This window comes from Oncorhynchus clarkii, chromosome 3, assembly GCF_045791955.1.
Source record: "Oncorhynchus clarkii lewisi isolate Uvic-CL-2024 chromosome 3, UVic_Ocla_1.0, whole genome shotgun sequence".
NCBI lineage: Eukaryota > Metazoa > Chordata > Actinopteri > Salmoniformes > Salmonidae > Oncorhynchus > Oncorhynchus clarkii.
The window spans coordinates 47,111,398-47,125,376 of record NC_092149.1 but is presented as its reverse complement, the minus strand read 5'-3'; the positions used below and the strand labels follow the sequence as shown (position 1 = coordinate 47,125,376).

At 41.2% G+C, this 13,979-nt stretch overlaps 1 protein-coding gene across 4 annotated transcripts in view; it reads right to left on the bottom strand.

Annotated features, from left to right (window-relative positions):
• LOC139396223 (collagen alpha-1(XVIII) chain-like) overlaps positions 1-13,979 on the bottom strand; it is a 173,204-nt gene that overhangs the window by 11,650 nt on the left and 147,575 nt on the right. For all 4 annotated transcript variants that reach the window (XM_071143381.1, XM_071143364.1, XM_071143369.1 and 1 more), the window contains 11 exons: positions 12,829-12,861; positions 11,629-11,646; positions 11,395-11,454; positions 11,172-11,249; positions 10,384-10,419; positions 4,937-4,990; positions 4,494-4,565; positions 4,314-4,379; positions 4,105-4,132; positions 563-616; positions 415-449 (listed from right to left, as the gene is read on the bottom strand). In XM_071143381.1, coding sequence (XP_070999482.1) covers positions 415-449; positions 563-616; positions 4,105-4,132; positions 4,314-4,379; positions 4,494-4,565; positions 4,937-4,990; positions 10,384-10,419; positions 11,172-11,249; positions 11,395-11,454; positions 11,629-11,646; positions 12,829-12,861 — 534 coding nt within the window. The remainder of the gene's footprint in view (positions 1-414; positions 450-562; positions 617-4,104; positions 4,133-4,313; positions 4,380-4,493; positions 4,566-4,936; positions 4,991-10,383; positions 10,420-11,171; positions 11,250-11,394; positions 11,455-11,628; positions 11,647-12,828; positions 12,862-13,979) is intronic.

The window sequence follows — 13,979 nt, the reverse complement described above, 5'->3', positions numbered from 1 at the left end:
CAAAACTATAGTTTGTTAACAAGAAATTTGTGGAGTGGTTGAAAAACTAGTTTTAATGACTCCAACCTAAGTGTATGTAATCTTCCGATGTAATCTTCAACTGTATGTGTTGCCACCTTAGTGGCAACTCAAAGTGCTCAATGTGCTCAATGCTCAATGTGCTACTCAAAGCAAATTTTGAACTTGTTTTATTCAAAAACATATTCAAATATCGCCATACCGTCCAATTTGTTTTAAATACTGTGATATGATATTTTGGCCATATTGCCCAGCTCTAAACTAGACTGTGGAAAAGTACAGAATAGTACATGGAAAAGAATAGGAACAGAGTATCAGAATATATTGAGACACAAATAACTTATTTATCCATCTTCAATCCTAACAGTAGTACTATTAATTGTAATACTTTCATACCTTGAATGTAAAAATGTCGAAGTTAGAGGCCACACCTGTAACAAAATGACAACATATAAGCATTCAGGCTGAATTGTGCCTAAAGACAAAATGAAGTAGTTGTTATTATCCCTGTACTTAGTGTGCTATATTGAGACATAAGTCCTACCTGGCGTTCCTGGGAGACCTTGAGCTCCGAAATCACCTTTCTCCCCTTTTGTCACTACAAAAAAACAGAGCACATGTAAAAAAAAATATATATATATAGATTGTAGAAAATGAATATGGAAACATTTCCATGGGAAATTAATATAATTTGTATCACTATTGTAATGGATTACACCTTGACTGCAGTATTTGCAGTTCCAGTTTCAGTTAATTTCCCAAATCGAGGTGCTTTTGATGAAAGCTTTAGCCTAATTTCTTGACAGTAGATTGATCATGAATCCCTCTTTCTTCAATAGCTGAATCAAATTGAAGGTAGATGGGGAACGGTTTGTCTCCTTAAATAATCAAAACTGTCTAACTTCATTTTGTTGACTGCTAAGGTACAGTGCATTCAGGAAAGTATTCAGACCTCTTCCTTTTTTTGTTACGTTACAGCCATATTCTAAAACTGATTACATTTTTTAAATTCTCAATCTACTCTTCGATCAGCAGGTAAAGGGTGCTTTCGAGCGGCTAGATGTTCTTTACCATTTGGACATCAGATTTTCCACCCATGCTCCTTATAGGACACATCACTGCACTCTATACACCTCTGTAAACAGGTCATCTCTGTATACCGTTGCAAAACCCACTGGTTGATGCTAATTTATAAAACCCTCTTAGGCCTCACTCCCCCTTATCTGAGATACCTACTGCAGCCCTCACCTCCACATACAACACCCCAAAGCACACACCAGGAAAAAGTCAAGAATCATATCACCTCCACCTTACCTGTCACCGTAGACCCATTTCAATTTGCTTACAGCACCAATAGGTCCACAGACGATGCAATTGCAATCACACTGCACACTGCCCTATCCCATCTGGACAAGAGGATTACCTATGTAAGAATGCTGTTCATTGACTACAGCTCAGCATTCAACACCATAGTACCCTCCTAGCTCATAATTCAGCTTGAGGCCCTGGGTCTCAACCCCGCCATGTGCAACTGGGTCCTGGACTTCCTGATAGGCCGCCCTCAGGTGGTGAAGGTGAAACAACATCTCCACTTCGCTGATTCTCAACAATGAGGCCACTCAAGGGTGCATGCTCAGCCCCCTCCTGTACTCCCCGTTCACCCATGACTGCATGGCCATGCACGCCTCCAACTCAATCATCAAGTTAGCAGACAACACTACAGTAGTAGGCTTGATTACCAACAATGACGAGACAGCCTACAGGGAGGAGGTGAGGGCTCTCGGAGTGCGGGGTCAGGAAAATAGCCTCTCACTCAACGTCAACAAAACAAAGGAGATGATCGTAGACTTCAGGAAACAGCAGAGAGAGCAACCCTCTATCAACTGGGACAACAGTGGAGAAAGTGGAAAGTTTTAAGTTCCTCTGCGTACATATCACTGACAAACTGAAATGGTCCACCCACACAGACAGTGTGGTGAAGAAGGTGAAACAACACCTCTTCAACCTCAGGAGGCTGAAGAAATTTGGCTTGTCACCTAAAACCCTCACAAACGTTTACAGATGCACAATTGACAGCATCCTGTCGTAATGTATCAATGCCTGGTACGGCAACTGCATCGCCCACAACTGCAGGGCTCTCCAGAGGGTGGTACGATCTGCATAACGCATCACCGGGGGAAAACTATCTGCCTTCCAGGACACCTACAGCACCTGACGTCACAGGAAAGCCAAAAAGATAATCAAGGACAAGAACCAACCAAGTCATTGCCTGTTCACCCCGCTCCCATCCAGAAGGCGAGGACAGTACAGGTGCATCAAAGCTGGGAACGAGAGACAGAAGCTATTTTTCAATCTCAAGGCCATCAGACTGCTAAACAGCCATCACTAACACAGGGAGGCTGCTGCCTACATAATTTAAATAATTAGCCACTTTAAAAAATGGAACACTAGTCACTTTAATAATGCCACTTTAATAATGTTTACATATCTTGCATTACTCATCTCATATGAATATACTGCATTCTATATTATCTATTGCATCTTAGCCTATGCCGCTCTGACATTGCTCATCCATATATTTATATATTCTTATTCCATTCCTTTACTTAGATTTGTGTGTATTAGGTATTCGTTGTGGAATTGTCAGATATTGCTGCATTGTCGGAACTAGAAGCTGAAGCATTTCATTACACTCGCAATAACATCTGCTAACCATGTGTATGTGACCAATAAAATTTGATTTGATTTGATCCCTGCAGTTCGCTGCAGCTAGCGACTGGAACGAGCTGCAAAAAAACTCTTCATTCAAAGACTCAATCATGTACACTCTTACTGACAGTTGTGGTTGTGTCGTGTGATGTATTGTTGCCTCTACCTTCTTGCCCTTTGTGCTGCTGCCATGTTGTGTTGCTACCATGTTGTGTTTTCATGTGTTGATGCCATGCTGTGTTCTTGTGTCTCTCTTTATGTAACAGTGGCCTCCATAATTTCTAAATGGAAGAAGTTTGGAACCACCAAGACTCTTCCTAGAGCTGGCCAGCCGGCCAAACTGAGCAATCAGAGGAAAAGGGCCTCGGTCAGGGAGGTGACCAAGAACCCCCGATGGTCACTCTGAAAGAGCTCCAGAGTTCCTCTGTGGAGATGGGAAAACCTTCCAGAAGGACAACCATCTCTGCAGCACTCGAACAATCAGGCCTTTATGGTACAGTGGCCAGACGGAAGCCACTCCTCTGTAAAAGGCACATGACAACCCGCTTGGAGTTTGCCAAAAGGCACCTAAAGGACTTTAAGACCATGAGAAAAAACATTCTCTGGTCTGGTGAAACCAAGATTGAACTATTTGGCCTGAATGCCAAGAGTCACATCTGGAGGAAACCTGGCACCATTCATACGGTGAAGCATGGTGGTGGCAGCATCATGCTGTGGTGATGTTTTTCAGCGACATGGACTGGGAGACAGGATCGAGGGAAAGCTGAACAGAGCAAAGTACAGAGAGATCCTTGATCAAATCCTGCTCCAGAGCTTTCAGGACCTTAGACTGGGGACGAAGGTCCACCTTACAACAGGACAACGACCCTAAGCACACAGCTAAGACAACACACAAGTGGCTTTGGGGCAAGTCTCTAAATGTCCTTGAGTGGCCCAGCCAGAGCCTGGACTTGAACCCGATCGAGCATCTCTGGAGAGATCTGAAAATAGCTGTTCAGCGACGCTTCCATTCCAACCCGACAGAGCTTGAGAGGATCTGCAGAGAAGTCAAGGCTGCAATAGCTGCCAAAGGTGCTTCTACAAAGTACTGAGTAAAGGGTCTGAATACTTATGTAAATGTGATATTTCAGTTTATATTTGCATAAATGTCTAAAAACCTATTTGAGCTTTGTCATTACGGGTATTGTGTGTTGATAGACGAGGGGAAATAATATTTAATCAATTTTAGAATAAGGCTGTAACGTAACAAAATGAGGAAAAAGTCAAGGGGTCTGAATACTTTCTGCCTATGCGCCAAGATTTAATCCTCCGTCTTCGAGAAGTTTCATCGCTAGGTATAACGTTTGATGTAAAAACAACAAATCATTGTCAGCATACCTGGATAATTCCTTGAGGCGTCATATCCCTGCAATAAATAGGAAATGGCACATTTAAACATTTTCCAGGATTTTGCACACAAACATGATATCCTGTTTCCAATATTGGACAAGTCAATATTGACCCTCCCTCTTTCAGTCTGTGTTATTCCGTTTGGTGCTGAATGAACACAACCCTGATTTTGGGTATAAAGATTCTGATAAACTCACATTGAAGCGGTCTACGGGCACAGCTGGTCCGGGTGGTCCCGGCGGCCCGGGTGGGCCTGGGACACCCTGAAAACAGAAGACATTAAGTTACTTTCAGTTGAATCGCATATAAAAGACAGTGCACTTCCATTGTATCGTAAACAGGCACAGTACATTATTATAAGCACGTGTCACACTTACTGGGTAGCTAAATCCAGCTCCTGTGGATGGCTCTCCTTTTTCACCCTTGTATCCGTTCACACCAGGACGACCCTGTAGGAAACAGACATAGATAGTTAGATACTATGAAGGCCTTACGCAAGTAGCATTCACTAGAGATAAATACTACTACTACTAGTAGTAGTAGTAGTAGCAGCAGCAGCATTCCATATCGATACTTTCCTAACTTGTGCATAATTACACACAAACTGGCAATAGATGTTATGCAACAACATTCAATCATTCCACCCCTGTTCAAGTCAAGGAAACATTTGTACCACTTTCAAGCAATTACACCATTGATACCAAAGAAACTAGAATGCACTTGACCTACACAGCGTTTTGGCCTTTTTGTTACTTTTTTGTGTCACGCTACTGAGCACCTACTGTAATTGTAAAGTTCTAAATTCAGCTCGAGTACTTACAGGTCTTCCGGGCATTCCAAATTCACCCTTTATCCCAGGAGAACCGTACTGCCCCTGTACAAACAACAATACATCAATCATATGAGAACCAAACACAAAACACATTCACTCTAAAGTTATTTTTGAGAGGGATCAATGAAATACAGTGCCTTGCATAAGCATTCATACCCCTAGGATTTCTTCACATTTGATTGTGTTACAAAGTGGGATTTAAATGTATTTAATGCTACTTTTTTTGTCAACAATCTGCTCAAAATACTCAATTGTAAAAAATAAAAAATAAATACATTTTTTTGATAACTATTATAGTCCTTAGAAGTATTCAGCCCCTTTGCTCAGGCAAGCCTAAATTAGTTGAGTAGTAAAAATGTGGCTTAATAAATCACATAAATTACATGGACTCACTCTGTCTGAAATAATAGGGGTAGACATGATTTTTGAACGACTAACCCTCTTCTATGTCCCTGATTTCTAAGGTACATCAGTGTTGTATTGAATTAAACTATAAAGACCAGGGAGCTTTCAAAAGCCTCAAAGAAGGACAGTGATTATTAGATGGGTAACGATAACAAATCAGACAGTGAATATCATTTAACATGGGCAAGTTAATTATTATGCTGTGGATTATGCATCAAAGATGCAGTCGTCCTTGTGAACTGAGCTGCAAGACAGTATTTAAAACACTCAGGAATGTTTCCATGAGGCCATTGGTTATTTTAAAACAGTTACCGAGATTAAAGGCTGTGTTGAGAGAAAACTGAGGATAGATCAACAACATTGTAGTGACTTCCAAAATAATGAATTAAATGACAGAGTGAAAAGAATACAAATATACAGAATAAAAATATACCATAACTTGCATCTTGTATGAAACACGGCACTAAAGTAATACTGCAAAAAAACATCAAAGGAATCAACTTTTTGGCCAAAATGCAAAGCCATATGTTCCGGGCAAATCTAACAACACATACTGAGTAACTGCCTCCTTATCTTCAAGCATTATGGTATGGGCATGCTTGATATCGGCAAAGACTGCAGAGTTTTTCAGGATAAAAAGAAACAGAATGCAGCGAAGCACAGGCAAAATCCTAGAGGAAAACCTGCTTCAGTCTGCTTTACATCAGACACTAGGAGAGGAATGAACCGTTCAGCAGGATAATAACCTACAACAAAAGGCAAAATTCACACTGGAGTTGCTTACCAAGAAGACAGTGAATGTTCCTGAGTCGCCAAGTTACAGATCTGACTTAAATCTACTTCAAAATCTATGGTAAGAAAATTGCTGTCTGGGACTGATTATGAAATTTAGCTTGATTCATTTGATTAATATTATGGTTTCTATTCCAAGAAAAGGATGGAACGGAAAATATAGTACAATGTGACGGTCGGGAGTACAGTACTGGGCTATTTAGCTAAAGAATCCTTCTGTTGTGCGGGCAAGAGGGAGACCGGGGGTTCAATTTCATGATGGAGAGGAAGACATAGGCTGTCCTTGTAAATAAGAATTTGTTCTTATCTGACTTGCCTAGCTAAATAAAGGTTACACTAAGAACATTTCTACACCCCAATTTTCTAATTCTAGTCTAACCAATACCCAAATGGAGATTCAGTGAAAATAAAAATGTCATTGATTTATCAAGACTAGTCCCCATGCTCGTCTTAGAGCAGCGCAAAACAGTGCTAAAATAGTTGGAGGGTCCATCCCCCTCCCCCTTCCTTCACCAATGGCTTGGTAGGTCTTCGGTGCGCGGCTCTGTGGCCCATTCCGTGCCCCCTTCCCTAGTGCCTTGAACCTCACGCGCTTTCAGTGGATACAGCTGGAGAACTGCAAGGCAATCCCATTGTGCACCATTCGGAAGCCATGACCAATATATATTGCCCTGATAATATCAGGGTTAATAATATATCTGTGAGAATATCCAACAGGCTTTTATATAATTCTAAATTAATAATAATAATCACTTTGTTTAAAAAAATATATATTTTAGAGATTATTTCGTTTTCAAATAACGTAAAATTAGTGAGAAAAAAAGCCATTCTTGAACATGGCGTGCGTGAGGCATTGTTAAGAATTTGTAAATAAAGCCAGTTTGTTATTTAGAATGATTTATTTCTGTTTTTAGAGGGAGAGAAACCAAAAACCTACAGTCATCTCATGGGTCTCCCAGTCTCACACATGTACTGAACAAGCATCTGTAGCAACACAGCATGCACTGCTATGCAGTGTCTTAGACCATTGTGCCACTCAGGCACTGTACAACGTGACTGGTCGAGAGTGGCCTACAGTACTACAGTAAGAGCATAATAATCCTAACAAAATAAAATAATAAGTAATACTGAAGTCGTGCACAATTATCAGTTTCTATTTAGGTTTATGTCGCCCATTCATTGTCAGTTAGACACACAGTAGGACCCAAAAGCATAATCAGTGCTCTAACTCCCCCTTGCGCTGGTCTGGAGCAAATTAGTGGTGACGCAGGGTACTGTACTAAACCACAAATTACCTCTAAATCCCGGAGCTTAATCTCAAAAACTTTTAGTGGAGCAACCACTGTACCCAAGATTGGAGACTTACCCAAGAATACTCAAAGTTGTAATCGCTCAAATTTGTTTCTAATAGTTGTTTCTAATATGTATTGACTCAGGGAGCTGAATACTTATGCAGTGACTATATTCTAGTTATTTAATTTCTAGCTATTTTTAACAAATGTAAAACAAATCTTCCACTTTGAAAGAGTATTGTGAGCAGATTGTTGACAAAATGCATAATAAATTGTAATTTATTGTAACACAATAAAATGTGTAGAAATCCAAGGGGTATGAACACTTTTGCAAGGCACTGTACATGGCAGCTGAATTAATTAAAGGTAAACTCAGCTAAATGCCTTTACCATGAGGAACAGGCCGAGTTCTGACACAAACAAAGACTGCGTGAAGTGAGGGTGCACTGGTCAGCATTTGTTGTCACGTTGCAGAAGAGAGAAGTGAACTGTCATGCACATGTGCAGATGCTTAACAGCATCTGTGTTGATGCTGACAAGTGCAGCCACTTGCCTCACACTCTCTCTTGACAACATCTCTGACTCTGCTGTTGCTTGTGACCAGTGTTGGGGGTAACGCCTCACAAAAGTAACTTTGCGTAATAATATTACTTTTATGAGTAATGGATTAAAGTAATGCGTTACTTTTCAAATTGGGTAATATTATTATAGTTACTTTGTCAACTAACTTTCAGAATCATCTCTCTCCATATTTCTCAAGAATGTGGAAAAAGGCTGTTTGGAGAAATGTCATGACAGCTACCTCCATAAAAATGTGTAGAGGGTGCACCTTCTCACATCTCAAGCCCAAAGAGGCCTTCCAGTCTAGTACCAAGTGTGCTCTTTATACATCTCTATGGGTCTGTGAATGTGCGGTCTATAACCACAACTGGTGGCTCGAGAGAAAGATTTGGAATGAAAATATAGGACATCTGTCTGGCTTACAGTATGTACAATGCTTTCGTAAAGTATTCAGAACCCTCAACTTTTTTTTACAGCCTTATTCTAAAATGGATTAAATTGTTTTAATCCTCATCAATCTACACACAATACTCCATAATGACAAAGCAAAACGGGTTTTTAGAAATGTTTGCAAATGTATTAAAAATAGAAAACTATTAACATTAACATAAGTATTCAGACCCATTACTCGGTACTTTGTTGAAGCAGCTTTGGCAGTGATTACAGCCTGGAGTCTTCTTGGATATGACACTACAAGCTAGGCACACCTGTATTTGGGGAGTTCATCCCATTCTCCTCTGCAGATCCTCTCAAGCTCTGTCAGGTTGGTTGGGGAGCGTCGCTGGACAGAAATTTTCAGGTCTCTCTAGATATGTTTGATCAGGTTCAAGTCTGGGCTCTGGCTGGGCCACTCATGGACATTTAGAGACTTGACCGGAAGCCACTCCTGCATTTTCTTGGCTGTGTGCTTAGGGTCATTGTCTTGTTGGAAGGTGAACCTTCGCCCCAGTCTGGAGGTCCTGAGTGCTCTGGAGCAGGTTTTGAACAATGATCTCTCTGTACTTTGCTGTGATCATCTTTCCCTTGATCCTGACTAGTCTCACAGTTCCTGCCACTGAAAAACATCACCACAGCATGATGCTGCCACCACCATGCTTCACTGTAGGGATGGTGCCAGGTTTCCTCCAGACATGGCTCTTGGCATTCAGGCCAAAGAGTTCAATCTTGGTTTCACCAGACCAGAGAATGTTTTTTCTCATGGTCTGAGAGTCTTTAGGTGCATTTTGGCAAACTCCAAGTGGGCTGTCATGTGCCTTTTACTAAGGAGTGGCTTCCGTCTGGCCACTCTACCATAAAGGCCTGATTGGTGGAGTGCTGCAGAGATGGTTGTCATTCTGGAAGGTTCTCCCATCTCCACACAGGAACTCTGGAGCTCTGTCAGAGTGACTATCGGGTTCTTGGTCACCTCCCTGACCAAGGCCCTTCTCCCACGATTGCTCAGTTTGGCCAGGTGGCCAGCTCTAGGAAGAGTCTTGGTGGTTCCAAACTTCTTCCATTTAAGAATAATGGAGAACAATGTGTTCTTGGGGACCTTCAATACTGCAGACATTTTTTGGTACCTTTCCCCGGATCTGTGCCTCAACACAATACTGTCTCTGAACTCTACGGACAATTTCTTCGACCTCATGACTTGGTTTTTGCTCTGACATGCACTGTCAACTGTGGCTTTTAAAGACAGGTGTGTGTCTTTCCAAATCATGACCAATCAATTGAATTTACCACAGGTGTATTCCAAACAAGTTGTATAAACAGCTCAAGGATGATAAATGGAAACAGGATGCACCTGAGCTCAATTCCAAATCTCATAGCAAAGGGTCTGAATACTTATGTAAATAAGGTAATTCTGTTTTGTATTTTTTATACATTTGCAAAAATGTCTAAACTTGTTTTTTCTTTGTTATTGTGGGGTATTGTGTGTAGATTGATGAGGGAAAAAACATATTTAATACATTTTCTAATAAGGCTTTAACTTAATAAAATGTGGAAAAGGTCAAGGGGTCTGAATACTTGCCGAATGCACTGTATGGCTAATTAAGCATATGATTGCACAGCACTTGAAAGCAGCACCACAAAAGAAAGGCGAAATTCGTAATAAAACCTGAGTTAGTAAGTAGCCTATCTATGTTAGAGCGCTCGTGGCTTACCTGGCTCACTCTGACTGTCAAACGAACTGTGAGATTGCCATTTTTTTCATGAAAGTAACGCAAAGTAATATAACACAATATTACTTTGTATGGAAAGTAACGTAAAGTAAAGCTTTACTTTTGTTAAATGTAATGAGTAATATATAATCCCAACACTGCCCATGACGACCATGCCAATTTAATTTATGGCAGCTTCAAATGGCAAGACCGTAACGTCAAGTATGAGCCTAAAAGTACTTACAGGGGGCCCGACTGGTCCGGCAGGTCCTCTGTCGCCCTACAAAAGATGGAGAGTTGGTGTTTTAACTCAGCTCGGAGGACAACACACAGATAAGACCGAGCCAGACAGAAGTGTAGGGCAGCCCCCGAAGTGACTCTTATCAACTGTATGCAAGAATTTCCTCTGTGTTGTCTTAGGAATTCAGCATTCTCTGTGTTAATCTTACCAACCTCCATTGTCTCACCTCTGAGAAGCAGAGGTTACGTCACGTAGTCTGATATCTGATTGGAGGTTAACTTTACAGTAATACTATTGGTCAACGACTCAGATTTTGAATCCAAACAGCACATTGGCTTATTAAATGGTCTTAAGAGTCATTGTTCTATCTGTTATTTGTTCCTGCTGTGGTGAGATACCTGCACTCTTTATTTCCCTCTCCCATCAGCTATGGGCCATGGCACAAGCCATAGTTTCTTTGTCTCGCTCTCTCACAATGCTTCAAATAATGCCTTGTAATGCTTGTTAATGCTGTGTACGTTAAGCTTATGCCATGTCTAATGTTACCATTCATTTTCCAAAGTAATTAAATACACTTGTATTTAGAATTCCTTTCTCATGACCAGGTCCTTGATCTTAGTCAGCAAAATGCATAATACTTGATTGCTCATGGTTTAACTATAGGCAGATTAACATTTTAATAGGCTAATTGCTTAGTCTTACTATGAGTCGGATGTGAGATATGTATAGCATCATATATGCTATAAACACACGTGTCAAATATGACTGCTGACTACAGAAGTCACGCTCACCTTCTCACCCGACAATCTTCCCAGGTACAAAGTATTCCCATCAGGCCCAATGATTGAGCCAGGCTCGCCCTTCTCGCCCTGGGAAGAGACACATAAGAAGAGCGAGAAACTGGTTAATGTGTTAACCCCCACAAAATAAACACTTGCTGGGAATGGGCCTAACTCAGTGGTACACTGTAGCAGCAATGACAGGGTAATGTTGCTGTGTGGTCACATCACTGACCTTGACTCCATAACTGGGTTGGCCTGGATCTCCCATGTCGCCCTTTGGTCCAATCGGGCCCTGTCAGAAAATGCACAGATCAGAAAATGTGCTGTTTATCACACATCAAACTAGCACTGATGTTGGGTTTATTTAGTCTTTCAGGGCAAATATCCACCACACTATGAAATCCACACTTGTTAGAACACAACGTTAGAAGAACTGTGGGATAACTGTAGGAAACTCAATGCTTACAGGGAATCCAGCTTGGCCCTACAGAAAAGAAAAGAAAAATCAGATTTAATTTAATGATTATTCGCATTTCTTTATGACTGGTTATGACTGGTCCCAAATATTTGGTAATTACTTTCATTAAAGGGATACTTCGGGATTTTGGCTATCTATTCCGATAGACTTCCAGTCTGTGTGCAAATGATAGTTTGCATTGGCTCGCGAAACTTCCTCTAACTTCCTTCCTACTGGATGCAGAGACATAAAAACGGCATCCATATGTTCATCTGACTGGGGAAGTAGATAAAAAGGCTTCACTGCCAAAATCCCAAACTATCCCTTTAAGTCAAATCTATATTTTGTGGTAGTGTGAAGGATTTCCATCATCTCCCCCTATAGAATCATTGTCCAATAAACTCCGATCTCTAAGGTAATATATCATTTCCAGGATTTCATCGCATTACATACTCTCAACAGGTTTTGCAACATAAGAACATTTGCTTAATTTAAGATCAATAAAATATCCAGATGAAAGAATAATGTAATTCATGAAAATTACACAGGCCCTTGGAAATACGACTGTACATTGTATTTCTTAAATGTGGGTTGTGTGATGTAAAGTAAATGTAGTTTTGGCCTAATATCGGTGGAAGGTATGTAGCTTTATATTAATTACATACAACAAATGGAAACAGATGGTTACTGCCATCTCCATAGACTCTTTGTTATAAAAGCAGGACAAGCATGTAATGAAGATCATATTGTCTCAAGAATTTTCTCTGCTACACTTCCAATGCGTAACGAGGACCCTATACAGGAGTTGTGTTCAGGCACGCACAGCAAAAGACTTTGCCACGGAAGACAAAACTAGCGTGTCTTATTGGAAAAGTTCAGGTAGTCCCTTCCTATTTCAGTCAGTTTTCTTCCATTTGGCACCAAATTAATATGAACCAGGGTTTGTAGTCATTGGTTTCATTTCATTGTGACTTATATAGCCCTTGATTGATTTCCTGAATGCATTTCAAACATTGATCAAATTACACCCAGAATAATTACTGCAATTGATCAATCGAGTTTGGCAAATGAATGACATCAATTTAACACTTAATTGTATGAAAAAGAAGTGTGTCCTGTAGTTCTTATAACATTTGCTTTTAAGACTATTGGAGTAACATTGAGCCACATTAATGATAACAGTGTTTTCAAACAGGACAAAACACCTACCTGGGGCCCGGCGCCTCCAACGACACCATCATACTGCAGAAAGAGAAATTGCACAGCTTAATGTCAATGCACACTCAACCGTCATGTTGGAGGAGATACAGTAGAGCTAAAAGAAGATCATGCAGAAGGATGGGTATGTTTATTTCCAGACTCCTTATCCACACCTTCTAGGCACTTCATGTAGATTTCAAAATAGTCGGATTGGTATAAGCAATAGGGTAGTAGCTCAATCTTGCAGATTGATAGGACAGGGATTTTGTTGTTGTTGACATTTTGCTTATACATATCCAATCCCTTCTGATCAAAACAAATTTCTACTTGGGGTAGGCGCTTTTTAGATCGGTAAGTTAGTCTAGTGGCTAGCTATCTAAACCAACCGGGGTGGGACCCATTTATCATCAGTTAAAAACTGCAAAATATGCCTACACCCTATGGCAAAATGTGTAGAATTGCAGGAAATTAGCTGTAAAACTGCACATTTTTGGGGCCTCCCAAGTGGCGCAGCGGTCTAAGGCACTGCATCGCAGTGCTTGAGGCATCACTACAGACCAGGGTTTGACCCAGGCTGTGTCACAGCAGGTCGTGACAGGGAGACCCATGACGCGGCTCACAATTTGACAAGGGTAGTCCGGGTTAGGGGAGGGTTTGATTGACCCGGATTTCCTTGTCCAACTGCGCTCTAGCGACTCCTTGTGGCGGGCAGGGTATCTTCAAGCCGACTCTGTTGCCAGGTGAACGGTGTTTTCTTCGACACATTGGTGTGGCTTGCTTTTGGGTTATTCGAGCAGTGTAACAAGAAGCAGTGCAGCTTAGAAATGTTGTGTTTCAGAGGACACATGGCTCTCGACCTTCGCCTCTCCCGAGTTCGTAGGGGAGTTGCAGCGATGGGACAAGACTAACTACCAATTGGATATCACGAAAAGTACATTTTTCTCTCCGCTCCATGGCAAAATGGGTAGAATTACATGAAATTAGTTATAAAATTGCTAAATCATCTCTCCGCCCCATGGCAAAATGTGGGGGGTGGGGGGTGGGGGGTATGGATGTGGGTACGCAGACCCATGAGCCACTGTGGCCCCTCATGTTGAGTTCCATTTTTTTGCCCCTATAGACCAACCCCATCAAAGTTGCTCATCCCTGGTCTAGGGGGT